This window comes from Eucyclogobius newberryi, unplaced genomic scaffold (assembly GCF_026437365.1).
Source record: "Eucyclogobius newberryi isolate DKJ021-1_F unplaced genomic scaffold, fEucNew1.0.hap1 SCAF_16, whole genome shotgun sequence".
NCBI lineage: Eukaryota > Metazoa > Chordata > Actinopteri > Gobiiformes > Gobiidae > Eucyclogobius > Eucyclogobius newberryi.
The window spans coordinates 10,107,424-10,121,374 of NW_027315790.1; the positions used below are offsets into that span (position 1 = coordinate 10,107,424).

Below are 13,951 nucleotides of genomic sequence, written 5' to 3' on the forward strand. Positions count from 1 at the left end.
CAATGTGTGGTGTCCGTAGGGGGCAGCGCTGTAATTACTGTGGAGGGAGGATATGATGGCCAGTGAAAAATGTACTGCCAGCCTGGTTCACTTCTTAGAAAGCGAATTATGTCTTCCACAATAAAAGTGCATTGAGAAAATTCAATGCCATTTTTCAGCCTGTAATAATAGTCTTCACTTTTTCAGCTAAACCCGCTGACGTAGTTGACACACAATGCAAAAATCTCCCTTGAAAAGTCAGTCCCTATGACGCAGGGTTGTATAAGGTAAAACAAAGCAAAGACAATGCGTTCTTTGCCGGGCTGGGCAAAGTAATACTGCGGACAGTGGAATCAAATGGCATCTTAGACAACAAAAATACCCACTTAATAAATCAATATCAGTTTAAGAGAATATTTTCAGCCCCTTATCGCGGTAGGTCAGCCATAGCCAGTTATAATGGATGGGTGTCTTGACATTCACTTCAAAACCACCAAAGTGAGCAGCCCATAGGTCATGCAAGCTGCCTGTAACATAACCACATCTTAAGATCTCACTATTATGGCCTTGTGTAGCAGAATGAAGCCTATATAGAAAAACACATGCAATCAATTATATGCTGTCACAGAGAAACAAAAAACATTTAGTGGAAGTGCACAGTCTTTACAGAGTGGGATCGACGGCTAAGAGAAGTGCTTTGTTCCTCTGACATAAATGTGTATAATCTTTCCTTGTGGCACAATTCTGTTTTTGAATAGACCAACATAAGAAATAACATTAGTGCTTATCTCACAAGCCATATCAGCTAACCATATACCATTTCCTATATATTATCAGCTCTTCTGGGGTTAACTAAAATCAAATTGAAATTAATTCAAATCCAATCATCTCAAATAGTCAATTAAATGCTTGTGTTTTGTTTTTGTTTAGTTTTATGTTCTTTACGAAGTCTACAGACTATTGTCTATAGACAATATTCTTTCATTAAAACATGCGATTTGGAGCCAAAGTTAGATATTGGAGGAATAAATGTAGCTATTTTGGTTCTCTCTCAGTCTTGTGTATGTTGATTGACAAACATATAAACCATGGATAAAATGTTAATTTAAAAAAAGGAATTCAGTCAATACAAGGAAAGTAGCCATTTTACTTTCAACTATATTTTCAACTAATATTTCTTTGTGCATTATGTGCTGATGTGGCTCTTTGTGTAGATGTCTGTGCTCCCATCATTACATTGAGCACCATATCTATTGCAGAACTCCATGAAAGTGATGTTCAAGTGTTTGTGGAAGAATTGTGGGAAGGTCCTGAGCACATCCGCAGGCATCCAGAGGCACATCCGCACCGTCCACCTGGGGTAAGTCCCAACCAGACGCCGCTCTATCTCTTCAGACCATCATTACTAGTCAGGGAGAGTCCACAATGGATCTTCTGCTGAAGTCCTGACGGGGAAGAGAACCTTTCAAGTGCTAAAATGGATATAGAGGTGAGTCTATTGGTTTACCTGCTGAGATGGTGATGGAAAAGATAAGAATGAGGGATGGAATCAGCTAAAAAAGAAGAAGAGGGAAAGATAAAGGAATCTTTAAGAATTTACAGCATGTAACAAACCCACAAAGCCCTCCACCTGGCAACGTCCCACCAGGCGCCCACATCACTGTCACTCTCCCCCTGCCACCGTCGTTTCCCCCTGCCACCGTCGTTACGCTCTTATGTGGGACGCAGATTAATGGTTGATGGATTATCGCCACGGTAACGTAGTTTCTCTGTGACGCGAGCAAAGGCTTAGACAGGTTGAAGGGAAATAAGCCAGGCGCTGAGGACAACGATAGCGGCTGGATCACACATTTCTACTGACATTCAATTAAAGCAGGGCTCTTGTGCACACTGATTAACTGCAGATTGTGTTGTTGTTGGCTTGGTCATTAATGGTAAAGGGGGTTGGGGCACTGACTTCAGTGTAGAAAAGTAATCTTTTACACTTGATCTAGCAGAGCAGTTAAACCCTTTTTGTGTTTTCAGAGTATGTAGGTTTGCACTAAAACTAAGGCTGCAGCGACTTATCATGAGTCCACTATAGAAAGTAACCGTTGTTGTATTTTGATAATCGTAATCGTTATATATATATGAAAAACATACCAAAAGACGTGTTATAACAAAGACAGTGGCATTATTAAATCAACATGTCAAAAAATAATGGAATAAAAAACAAAACAACAACAACAAAGGAAGCCCATTGTCTGTAGAATAACAAATACAGTAGCAACACTTAAAGGTAAATGTACAACTTGGCACCCTTCTAGTTCTAGCACCAGTACAAGAATCATTATGGTTTCTGTAGAAAGGAAACAATTTGAGGTGAAATAAAGTGAGTAAATCCTAATGTGTCCTTGTCTCCAGGCGAAACTGTGACTCGGACTGCAGCGACGGTGAGGAGGACTTCTACTACACGGAGATCAAACTCAACACAGACTCGGTGGCGGATGGTCTGAGCAGCCTGTCCCCCGTCTCGCCCTCGGTCCAGCCCCCTTCTGCCCCTCCCCCCTCCCCTCTGCCCAGCGCAGGGAACGCAGACCCTCACAGGCCTCAGCAGTTCGACACCAAGGAGCCCCACGTGGGAGGCACTACCCCCCTGAGCCGCTCTGCCCCCAGCGCTCTCTACCTCATCCACACGGACCACGCCTACCAGGTCTGAGCTCACACAGATGAGATCAATGCTAGAACCCATTAATACACGCTCCTGGTCACAGTGCGATACTCCCATCAGGACACACATGGTACACTCAGCTCATTGGTTTACAAAATACACCCATTTGTGCTTCTTCACACCGGTTAGCCACACATGTTTTTTGATGCAAATAGCAATATAGTGTAGTTACCGACGATTTACAAGATGCAGTTTGCTTGTTAAAGGTGCAATGGACGATTTTTCGGCGATTGGAGAACGCAGGCGGAAGTCCGCATGCGCACTCCCCCGTGCGGACTGATACAACACACACGTGCGTCTGTTTATTAGCGCAACGGAGCGCATCGCATCTCTCGTCTCCCGTAGATTTCTGTCCACTTCTGCGTCAGCTCAAACTGTCTTTCTCAGTCTTCATTTTGCCCCGTACACTGAGGGAACTATATTATGATAGATCCATGCGCTTAGGCACGCGGAAACGTGAGGACGAACCGCACGCGGCTGCAGGTGAGCGATAGGTGCATTTTATGATTGATACGTGGCAGGACAAATGATTTATCCACGCCACAAGGAAATATGATAAAAAATTTGCTGAAAAAAATCGTCTATTCCACCTTTAAGTATACATGGATGGAGAACATGTTTAGTATTTGTACTTTTGCTAGAAAATAATGAACTGCTGCAACAGTGTACAATACAACATCTCATTGGAGATTTGCTAAGCCTGCTCTGCCCCTTTACCCCTCAGGCTACAGCTCCTGTGTCCATCCCGTCCAACGGAAACAACCTGAACGGTTCCACCAGTTTCACTCCCACCAACAGCTTCAGCATCTCTTGGCAGTCTCCGCCGGTCACTTTCACTGGCAACTCGGTACATTTCACTACACTCTCTTCAGTTGTTACAGTTTTTGATCAACCTTTTTATGTTTGTTGTCTTTTGTTCTTTCAGATGTCTCCAAGTAAGAGCCAGGGCTTTGGGGAACAACGCTCCCAAACCATCGCCGTCTTGTCATCTCCCCCTCGAGCCACCACAGCCATCAGGTAAATCCACTTGAAATTATAATTCATTCATCGACTCACTGTATTAAAACTACACACTAAACCATTTTTCTCATGTCCTTTGAAGTCGGAAGGTGCGTGGCGAAGGCAAGAAGTGTCGTAAAGTGTACGGGATGGAGAACCGCGACATGTGGTGCACGGCCTGTCGATGGAAGAAGGCCTGTCAGAGATTCACCGACTGAGCTCCTGAGCACCTTGTCCAACAGGCGCTGCTCCAACCAGGGAGGGGCGCACTTTGCATGCTTTTCTTCTGCTCAAAAACCTCAAAACCTTTCAGGGCCCTCTCTCGATAACCCTGTCCCACTCCAAACCATTCCTCTACAGGATGGCAAGGCCGGCTTTTACTGTTCTGTCCAAGATTCCCAAACGTTGCCTCGTTACTCCCGGCCCTCTTTTGGGAAACTCCAGTGCAGCTACACTATGTAAAAAGGAAAACAAAAAAAGAGTTTCTTTGTTTTTTTATGTTGAGTGTTACATCAGAGTTTTTAAATGGAAAGTGTGTTAAAGAAAGTTTTTTTTATTGTTGAACAGAACAGCCAAAAGGCCTTTGGAAAACATTGTGAGAAAAGTTGGAGGTAAAGAGTGGCGTTTTTTCTTCCTTCAGTGTATTCATCCAATTTCTGGACTTTTTGAGGAGATCTTCTATCACCTCCATCACAGCATCTTCTCCAGTCTCCACAGCTCAAAACGAACACTGATAAATGAAAGATGAATGATCAAAGCAAAAAAGAACTTCTGAATGCTACATGAATATTGCAATCAACAGAGGTAACGATTGAACCATTTTCAGTTCATCAGGGATGCTATTTTTACAGAACGCAACCAGCAGCAGTTAAAGCATTTGGGTTAACCTCATCTACAGCTTATCCACACAAGTTTTAACAACCAAAAACTCTCTTGCTCTTTCAAATTGTTGTGTTGAAGTGCCATGTTTTTAATCTTTCCTATGTCTAAAAACCAAGACTGTTTACTTGCGTACCTTGCAAGGATAGATTTACAAGGACCGTCGTGTTGACAGTGGTGTGTGAAAGAATGCCCTCCTCCTCTTCCGCCATCTTGACCACTCTCCCAAAGGGAACTTTTTAGTACTGAGGTGCAGTGGCAAACCAAAGGGGGCGCATTTCTACCAACCAAAAGCAAAGCACTTGCACTCTATGTGTCAAACAGAGCACTTTGTACACATGATGGCAGTCTATGGTTACCTAATAATAAGTTCAATTCAAACAAAAGAAAAGCTGCCAAGACTTGGCTAGTTTACCCATTCTCAATTTATGAAATATAATGGGAAAAGCACTTGTTTGATTTTATTTCTTTGTTAAAAGAAACTAGAGAGCTGTGGCTATGATTTTCCCCAGCATCCTTGTTCCAGGCACTTTGTTCTAAAAAAAGATACAAAAATATATCTTATATTCTGACAAATGGACCAATAGAAAACATTATCGGGAAACTACATACTGTATAAGTCATTGTTTCTTCATTAGGATGTTGAATATCTGTACTTCATGCTAACTTGTATTATAGCATACTGAGTTATTAGAGACCAACACCAGCTGATAAACTGACTTCAAGCTCACCCTTTGGGTTTCAGTATGTCTAAAGCTCTTTTATGTTTTCAGCTATTTTTAGTGGTTACATACTAAGATAGATTTTCATACTTTTACATCTTTACTTGGTATCAACAGGTTTGTGCAAGGATTTATTGTACTGTTGGACCTTTTTAGAATGCTTTTATTTTGAAACCTAGAGATTAGCCTTAACATCACACTCATTGTCATATATGTCATTTAAAACGCCATTGTATTAAGCAATGTATTATGTTTACAAGATGAGAAAAATCTATATATAGTGAAGACATGTTGGGATTTATTTCAAGCAAAAAAATACTATGATTTGTCATTTTTGCTTTATTTTCACATATAAATCTATATTGCAAATGGATTTTGTTTTCATGTTCTGGCAAAGATGTATATCTATAGGAGGCAGTGATTTACATGTCCTGCCAAGCTTGTTATGCGTGTGTCCTCCCAGTGTGTGTGACCCGTGTGCTTTCGCCTTGGGCTCCTCCATGATCGCGCTCCCCACTTTCCCAGCTGCATTAGCTGTCCAAAAGCAACACTTGATTAAAACCTTTATCTTATTTCCAATGCTCTTCTACTGGGGTTGTCACCGCGGCTCAGTCGCAATTAGTTTGATTGACAACCGAGTGTGTTTTGTGTGTTGGTGGAGTTGCCCCAGGCGAAGTGCTCGGGCCAACGCCGCTGCTGCGCGGTGCTCTCAGCTTCACTTAAGGAGTCCCCATACCTTTATCAAACGTCCTGAGGTGGTTGACCCCCCGTCACACTGGGCACAGGGCAGGTATGACAAACGTGTTGAGGTTAAAAGATCGTTTTTGATGTATGTGTTATATCGGCTGCATGTTGTATACCATGCACTACCCACTGCCCTTTCTCCATCATTGTGGTTCTTCCTGTTCCTTCCTGTTCTGGAATGTGGAAAAAACTGGCAGCCAATCAGATGCTGTCAGGATCCAGTCCAAAAACAGGTCTCATGTGCATCTGGTTATTCTGATAGGCAGCTAAATTGAATGACAACTTTAAGTAACATTTGTATTTTGTAACTCCACGTTGGCAGCGTTTAAGTATGTTTGTTATGGACTGAATCCTGCCTGCATCGCTGTTGTTCGGACAACATCTTCACTACCAGTGGCACAAAGGGCATGAAGGTACTTTACAGAGGCACTCAGTATCATCTGTTTGTGATGGTCCTGGTACTGTGCCCTGTGCAGGGGAGAAACGGCGGTGCTATTTACCAGAGCTAACTCTCCCTGTGTCATTTACGCATACATTTTGTACACATTGTTTGTTGTAGAACATGAAAATAAAAACACCCTGCTTCAAGTCTATCAAGTGTCCACCAAAATGGTCATCTTCAAAAGTGCTTTCTTTATTTTCTGTAGATACTAACACCAATCAGGCATCACAAATTCAAGAACTGCATGGACTGTATGAACTCTTGTCATCAAAGTGGGCTACCGTTTTTTGCCAGTTGTAAAACTGGTGCTCTAATTGGGCTTGACACACAATTTTTTCCATCATCAATTTTCTAATGTTCCTAAAGCTTCCACAGCCGTCATATAGCCTTATCAGCAGATTAAGTTTGCTCAGTTGTTCAAACGTAAAATTATTCCTTCATGGTAACCACCTAGTTTGAATATTCATTTTTGACTCATTGCATTCTTTCCTATGAATACTGATTGGGCGCTCTAATTACAAAAGCCGGGGAAAAAAACAAAGATCCTTGAAACTTTAAATTCCCCAAGACCGGAGGATCTTGCATGATTAGTTTCCCATTGAGCATAACTGACAAAAGCAAGACTGATCACTCCAAAGTCGAAATTGTAACTCTGCCAAAGCTCCCATATGTGATCATGCAATTGATGTGATGGTGTTTAACTCCTACCTTTGGGCTCTATGGGATTTGAGCTGTGCAAACCGCTGGGCTGTCGTCATCAACCTATTTCACAGAGCAGAATTAAAACTGGCATCAAAGAGCCACAATAGGTGGTCTTGTTGCTGAGGAAAGAGTGTTGTGAATACGTATGAGGTTTTTTCCTTATGAGTGGCAGTGCCCGGTCAGGCTTTTGTTCTCGTGTGTGCTTACCTCCCCTGCTGCCGTCTATTATAAAGGCTCTAGCATGATTTATAAGATTGAATAAATAAGATGGCAATATTCTGCTTACCCAAGGTGTACAAATCTACCAACATGAGTTATGGTGAACCCTGAGTGTTTATATATCGCACATACACATACATGTCTGTGGCTGTCCAGTTGTGCTCTCTCTAAGGTTCATGTGTTGACACTTTTATGAGCGTTTCTGGTTTATGGAGTTGATCCTTGGACAGTTTGGTAAATCATCTGTGACAAGACTTGTTCGTAACAAGATGCTTAATATATCCTATATCATCAAGTGTAAGTCAATATTCTACATTGAGTACAGATAGTAAGCTAGTGCCACTTGTATATCTACCATAGTGCAGCGTGAGCTTTTATAGTCCTTTTGTGTTTAACATCTGGGATTATCACAAATCCTCTGCCGATATGTATGCAATGATATTCATTTGGCTTCATAGAAACCTTGTCTTGACCTTCTGTGGCTAGATAGTAAGCAGTGTATACCAGTATAGAATTGTTATAGGCCTATTTCAGACTTTTCTCACGATGCACTTTTGGGGTTCCCCTTGGCTCGATCCTAGGCACGATGTAGAAGTACAAAATGTGAACATATTCGACCAATATTAGCCTCTGGCTCAATTTACTAAGCCTATAATAAATAGTCCAAAGTGAGACAGTCGTCTATGTGTTTATGTAGAGTTGAAAAGTCAAATGACTAAAAACATAGGTGTTTAAAGGAGATCTAATCTCTGTCACACTTGAGTAGTCATAGCATTGCCTTGCATGACCCTAAGAATAGATGGTGTCTCTGGCATTGACATCGCATGACACCAGGGCTAGTTTCCATGGTGACCACCCTGACGTCCAGGTTATGCATCTCAGCTTGGATCTGTCTCCTGCCTGCCGGAGCTGAGGTTGCGGTCAGTAAAAAGCGGAGCGGGCCCCTCTGTCGGTTCATTCAGGAATGTGACTGGCAGAAGAGAAGGGGGAGTTAAAAGAATACATTGGCTTCTGTAAAATATACGCACACCATGATACAGATGATTTGTGTTTCATTCTAAAGGAGGGATATAGGAGTCCTGAATGTGCCTTGATGAGAGAGGAGTTTCTCGTGTGAAGCTCTCAGCACTGGTGTGTTGCTGTGATTTGCAGGGCCACAGCAACAGTAAAGGAATGTCTCTGGTGCTGGCTAGTCTGAGTTCTGCTTTCTACTTCTATCTTCAAAATTTGTGATACAAAGATCATGTGAGTAGTGTCCAAGGGCCCATTTGGCCTGGTTGTAGCAAGATGTCCTCAAAGTCTGAATGACTTTTCTACTCTTTGCTGTAACTATTTTTGACCCAACCTTATAATAATAATAATACTGTGTTTTGATGTGTTTTGTGCTCTGTAAACTTTGTTCTTTGTTTCCCAAACATCACCCTTTCTCTCTTCGATACAAGGGCTTGTACATAAGTGTGTGTTGATGTGAAGAAATTTGTTGTGGTCTAATCTTGAAATGTTTGGGAAATCAAGGACGCCTCACTTGGCAAAAAACAGCATGAGAAACTGTCAGTGAGATGATCCATTTTAGAGTGGAGCTCCAAAGTGCTCTTTACAGCAACCTGTGATGGCCCTGTTCACCATCAAAGCAGCGCTGGAGGAATAATTAAGAAGTAGACACAGGCAGACAAAAAACACTCCAGATCCGCCTGAAAAGAATCACTTTGAATAATCGAATATAGCTAATTAATTCTGGATATTTTACCACAGCTCCCTCAAACGACTTAAATATGCAACACAGAAATGGCTGACCACCACCTCTCCTTCTTCTCACTGACCGTTTCATTCTTTCTGATACAATCACCTCAAGAACTCAACGACTGTCACACTGGATTTTTACTCTTTTTCATGACACTATATACTATGCTCTGGTCTAACTGTATTTGTACTACTGCATGTGCATGCCAATACCACTTTATATAAGTGTGCTCTGTTTGTGCTGTGGGGCCATGGTTTGGGCTAAGAGCAGCTGACCTCAACTGTGAAAAGAGTGAAAACAATGAATTACTGAACAATCCATCATAAAGTGGGTAATGATTAGATTTAATAGAGTTAAGTTTCATAAATGATCAAACAAAACAGTTCAGTAATAGGGTGAAATCTGCCTCTCCTGTAACTTTGTGAAGGGGTCGTTTTCTCCACCCTTGTGGTGTGGCTCGTCCAGGGAGTCTAGAATGAGGCTTTTTGGAAGATGGATGATGGTTGTACTCCATTGGGCGCCGTGCCAACCGGAGTTATAGAGAACTACAGTTTAGTTGTTCCTCTCTTTCCTGTATCCCTGACACTCCCAGCCTTAATAAAACACTCTGGGAGCTTTAAAACCGGGGGATATTTTTCATTTTATCAGCAGCAAAATCACATGATACTTGTTAAACATGAAATAAAAGTGTGCAGACTTTACTGCCTTCCCTTTAATTGTTATGGGGCTGTGCAATTTCTGAAGACAGATGATGCTTAGGACAGCTATTTTCCAAACCTATTGATCCACACATTCACTGCTCTTGACCCAGTCATGGCCCATAAAGCAGGCGTTTTTTATCCTTTTGAAGCCTCTAAATGTAAATGTTCGATGTGTTTCCAAGCTGTACACTAAAAACTCCACATGTGTTTGTTGACTGTGCATTAGTGGGCCTACATCTTCAACAGGGACAGTACTAGTTTGTGTTTCGACATATACAGAAAAAGCCATGCTCAGGTCAGGTGGACTGCTCACGAGTGTAAAGAAAGTTTTATATTTTTATGTAGCATTTATCTCAACTCAGTGAAGGCAAAACAGAAAGTGTGTCTGTAGATGCTAACAAAGAAGAAGGAACGAACTACAGAAATAGAGACTAGAAATAGTAAAGATATAGTGCAGGATCTAAATTTCAACCTGATATCTTAAAATTTAGGGGTAAATGTTCCATTACAAAAAGCAACTAAATGTGATACCTAATGTTCAAAGTATTGTTAATAGATACTAAAACAAACCAATAAAAACATAGTCCTCTTTATATGTTTATGGCAAAATGCACATCAAATTGTTCATAAACATTCCCTTGTCTGTATCTCAGTTGAGTTCTTTGTTGGAACCCTGTCTGCTTTGTGCATGTGCTGACAACACAGTAACCACCCAGACCTTAGTGTTTCAAAGAGTTTAAAACATGAATACATCCAAATCTATTTAATAGGATACTTTATGATTCACCAGTGAAAATCTAAAGAACAAATTCAATGAAAAGTCTTCAGTCATCTGCTCCAAACGGCCCCGAGGCTCCCTGTAGTCATCATTTTGCATGGGCTCCATAAAGTTTTACAACACAGATGTGCTCAAGTATCTCCTCCATCTCCTCTAATAGGAGAACGCCAGCCAAACCCTATCTTTACAACCACAAGTATATTTGTAGTCTCTGAGATGGTTTAAGGCTTGACTGTGCATCCAATGGGAATCCCTCCTCTGGGTCATCAGTAGTAGTATTTTATTTTATGTTACAAGGTTTGTGTTGGCCGCAGGATGAGCGAGCTTTTCAAAAATAGATGAGTGGGTATAGTAAATTAGGCCAGCTACTTTTGGGAAGGAAAGAGCTGTTTACAAGCCCTTTTTTTCTGCAACCTCCATCCTCCACCCTTTATGCATGAAGTCCCTGCAACATTCATGTCCTCCTGAATCATTTACCAGCAAAGATTTATTAAGAAACTCAAAGTGCAAAGTGTTTCCGTTTGTGTTGTATTTTTCAGATTGGAGGGGGAATATCGTGCACATGCAGGCTAGACTGAAGAGCGTGTGTCATATTATACCCCACTGTTGAAACATACTGTATGTCAGCGTGGCTTTGGGGGGCAGACCTGGTGGGGATTGTTTTGAGGTTTTTAGCATGTGAGAAAGATGATGGAGAGTGTGTTTGTATGGCCGCCCGCCTGAGGTACGTTCCATCTGTTCAATGTAGCGTTCACACCTCTCCCGTCTTCTCCTGTGTCTCTGTATGAGAGGAAAGAGAGAGAGTAAGAATAAGGCTTGTGCACCTGCAGAAACATGATCAAGCCATCGCTCCAGTCGGAAAAGTCTGTTTTAATGTGCTGTAGCTGTCATACCTCATGCATTATCAATATAAAAAGTCTTTTATATGATGTTTTCCACAGACAGTTCACAGATGTCTTACTTTCGGGCAGTAGTACAAGTTGTAGTATTTTTCTTCAACCATTCAGTCATTAACTTAAACTTGTGTGTTGCAAGGACCAAAGAGGTTTAGGCTGAAGTACAACATGTATTAAGGTCATTATTAAGATCTACTTAAAACAACAGATTTAGTTTTCCAGTTTGATTGACTGTTAAAGAAACAAAACAATTATACAGATATTCATTAATTTGTTACATTAATAGCTCAAAATAAATGTCAGTGGAAATGCCAAAGCAAAAAAGACAATTACATTAACCAGTGTATTTGAACAAAGTCAAAATCATAAACTGAATACTCCAAGAGCAATCTTTTAACAAAATATACTGTATGACCTGCAGGAACGAAGGAGGAGTGAATTTGTCACTATATTGACCCCTTGTGGCTATAGTTACTACATTTGGCCTTGTCTATACGCAATATATATTATTGATCTTTTGTTTTGCTTTTCCCCTAAATCTGTGTCAAAACCAATCGTTCCTTTATATTATGGTCGGGTTCCCACTTGTACATTAATGATGTCAAGATCATTTGGTTAATCTATAATCGTTCATCATTATTCAGGTCACAATATAATCGTCAGGACTAAACAAGGACTAGAAGAAGACAAAACTAAGTCCACATCAAGACCAAAATGGGCTCAATTTAGGGAGAAATACTGAAGTGTGAACGCACCCATAATCCACTGTTTTGATCTGTCAGTCTGCTATGCTTTATCTTCATGTCTCCATACATTTCCCTCTCTAGAGCTACTGAACGTGTATCTGCACCTGTGTAAAACCATAATCCACACATTTCACTCTAAAGGTGTGTGGGGGGGATGACTGCACAGGCCTATGAGCTCACACAAGTTGTTGTTTTAGCACTGTGCAGGGAGCTGTTTACTGAGGCTTGAATAATTGATGCGGGCAATGAGGAGCATCTGTGACCTGAGAGGAAATTGTTGGTGTCTTTTTGCAAAGTCAGTAGTTTTTCTTTCACTGTGAGGATATATACTGTACGAGAGTCTGTTGCTGATATAGGAATAGGTTCAAGCTATACTTCTCTGTCAAATGGTGAACATAAGCTACTTTCCCAAAATGTTCTCTACAACGTTTGCGTTCGTGTTCACGCAGTAATGTTGAGGGAGAGTTTTTGGTGTCTTCAAGGGTTGGTACAGACACGCACAGCAAGCCATGTTCAAGTTGAATGTCCACCTCCAACACCTTGCAATAGCTAACATGGTGTGTTTCATCAGAATGCACACTAAAGCAGGTGCATCACAAAAATAATAAGTCAAATCATTTGTGACATTTTCTCTGAAATGAAGTCACACAAACAACTTGAAAAGTCCAATTCTCAAATTGTGTTAAAAAAGAAGAGAAAAACAATCAAACATACAAAGAATAAGCATCATATTTCAAAAACGTTGAGACGAGGACAACACAGGACTAGAATAATGTGTCATATATAATGAGATTGAATTAGAATTTGCAGTTTTTTGAGATGCGCCTGTCCAGACATGCTCTGCTTTACAGAAAACTTGCAATATTTGTCTCTATCACAAATATATCTATAGGTGACAAATGCACCAATGAAGTTCCTTTGTTTCATTTCCACAGTATTATCAGATGAATATTATGATAAGGATTTTTCTTGCTTGGGAAAATCGTTGCACACTGACTGTTAACTACTTTCTTCTCTGAAACTATGTGTGTACAAACTGCCATTGTTTCCTGTTGTAAAAATGGTGTTTTCCTGATCCTTTTGTTCTGGTGCTGTTGTTGATGTACATTTAGACCAATCTCCAGTTTTCAAGCTAAATCTGGAGGCATCTGGTTTCAAACTGAAAATAAAGACTTTTTGGCAGCTGTTTGTTAACCGCTTGTGTCATTGTGTCTTTTCTTCATCTCTGCTTCACTGATCACTAATTATCTTTTTTACATTCACAAACTCAGAGGATTCCTTATCATAAGTTCAGCCATGTGATGCAAATCAAATCAATATTTGTTGTGAATGGGGTTTACTCTGGGTGCAATTCGAAGTCACCAGAGCAAAAAGGCAAGTTTACTTTTTCAGATTTTGTAGTTTGATGAAGTGGAACTGTGACTTCAGCCTCAAGTTAAACCAGCCAAGCAAAGTATACTCAACTGCAATCATCATTAAAAGTGAAATATTAGTACTACCAGTAAGTAAATCACCCTCTGCTGGTGAATCCTGCCTCAAGAGCCCAAAGACACAGGGCAATTCACTCAAAATAATGTCGTATAGTACCATATTTATCATATTTGTATTCAAAACAAAGAGCATATTCTTGTGTTCACTACTGTCCTCTCTGTTTGCATTATGGAGGGGGTTGGTCTCAGTCAATTCCAAAGCG

The 13,951-nt window shown here is 40.8% G+C and overlaps 1 protein-coding gene across 2 annotated transcripts in view; it reads left to right on the plus strand.

The window, feature by feature from the left end:
- znf704 (zinc finger protein 704) overlaps positions 1 to 6,626 on the plus strand; it is a 120,698-nt gene extending 114,072 nt beyond the window's left edge. For both annotated transcript variants that reach the window (XM_072447409.1, XM_072447408.1), the window contains exons 5-9: positions 1,239 to 1,339; positions 2,383 to 2,671; positions 3,414 to 3,536; positions 3,615 to 3,706; positions 3,792 to 6,626. In XM_072447409.1, the coding sequence (XP_072303510.1) occupies positions 1,239 to 1,339; positions 2,383 to 2,671; positions 3,414 to 3,536; positions 3,615 to 3,706; positions 3,792 to 3,906 (720 nt within the window). In that variant the 3' untranslated portion in view covers positions 3,907 to 6,626. The remainder of the gene's footprint in view (positions 1 to 1,238; positions 1,340 to 2,382; positions 2,672 to 3,413; positions 3,537 to 3,614; positions 3,707 to 3,791) is intronic.
- The last annotated feature ends 7,325 nt before the right edge of the window (positions 6,627 to 13,951 follow it).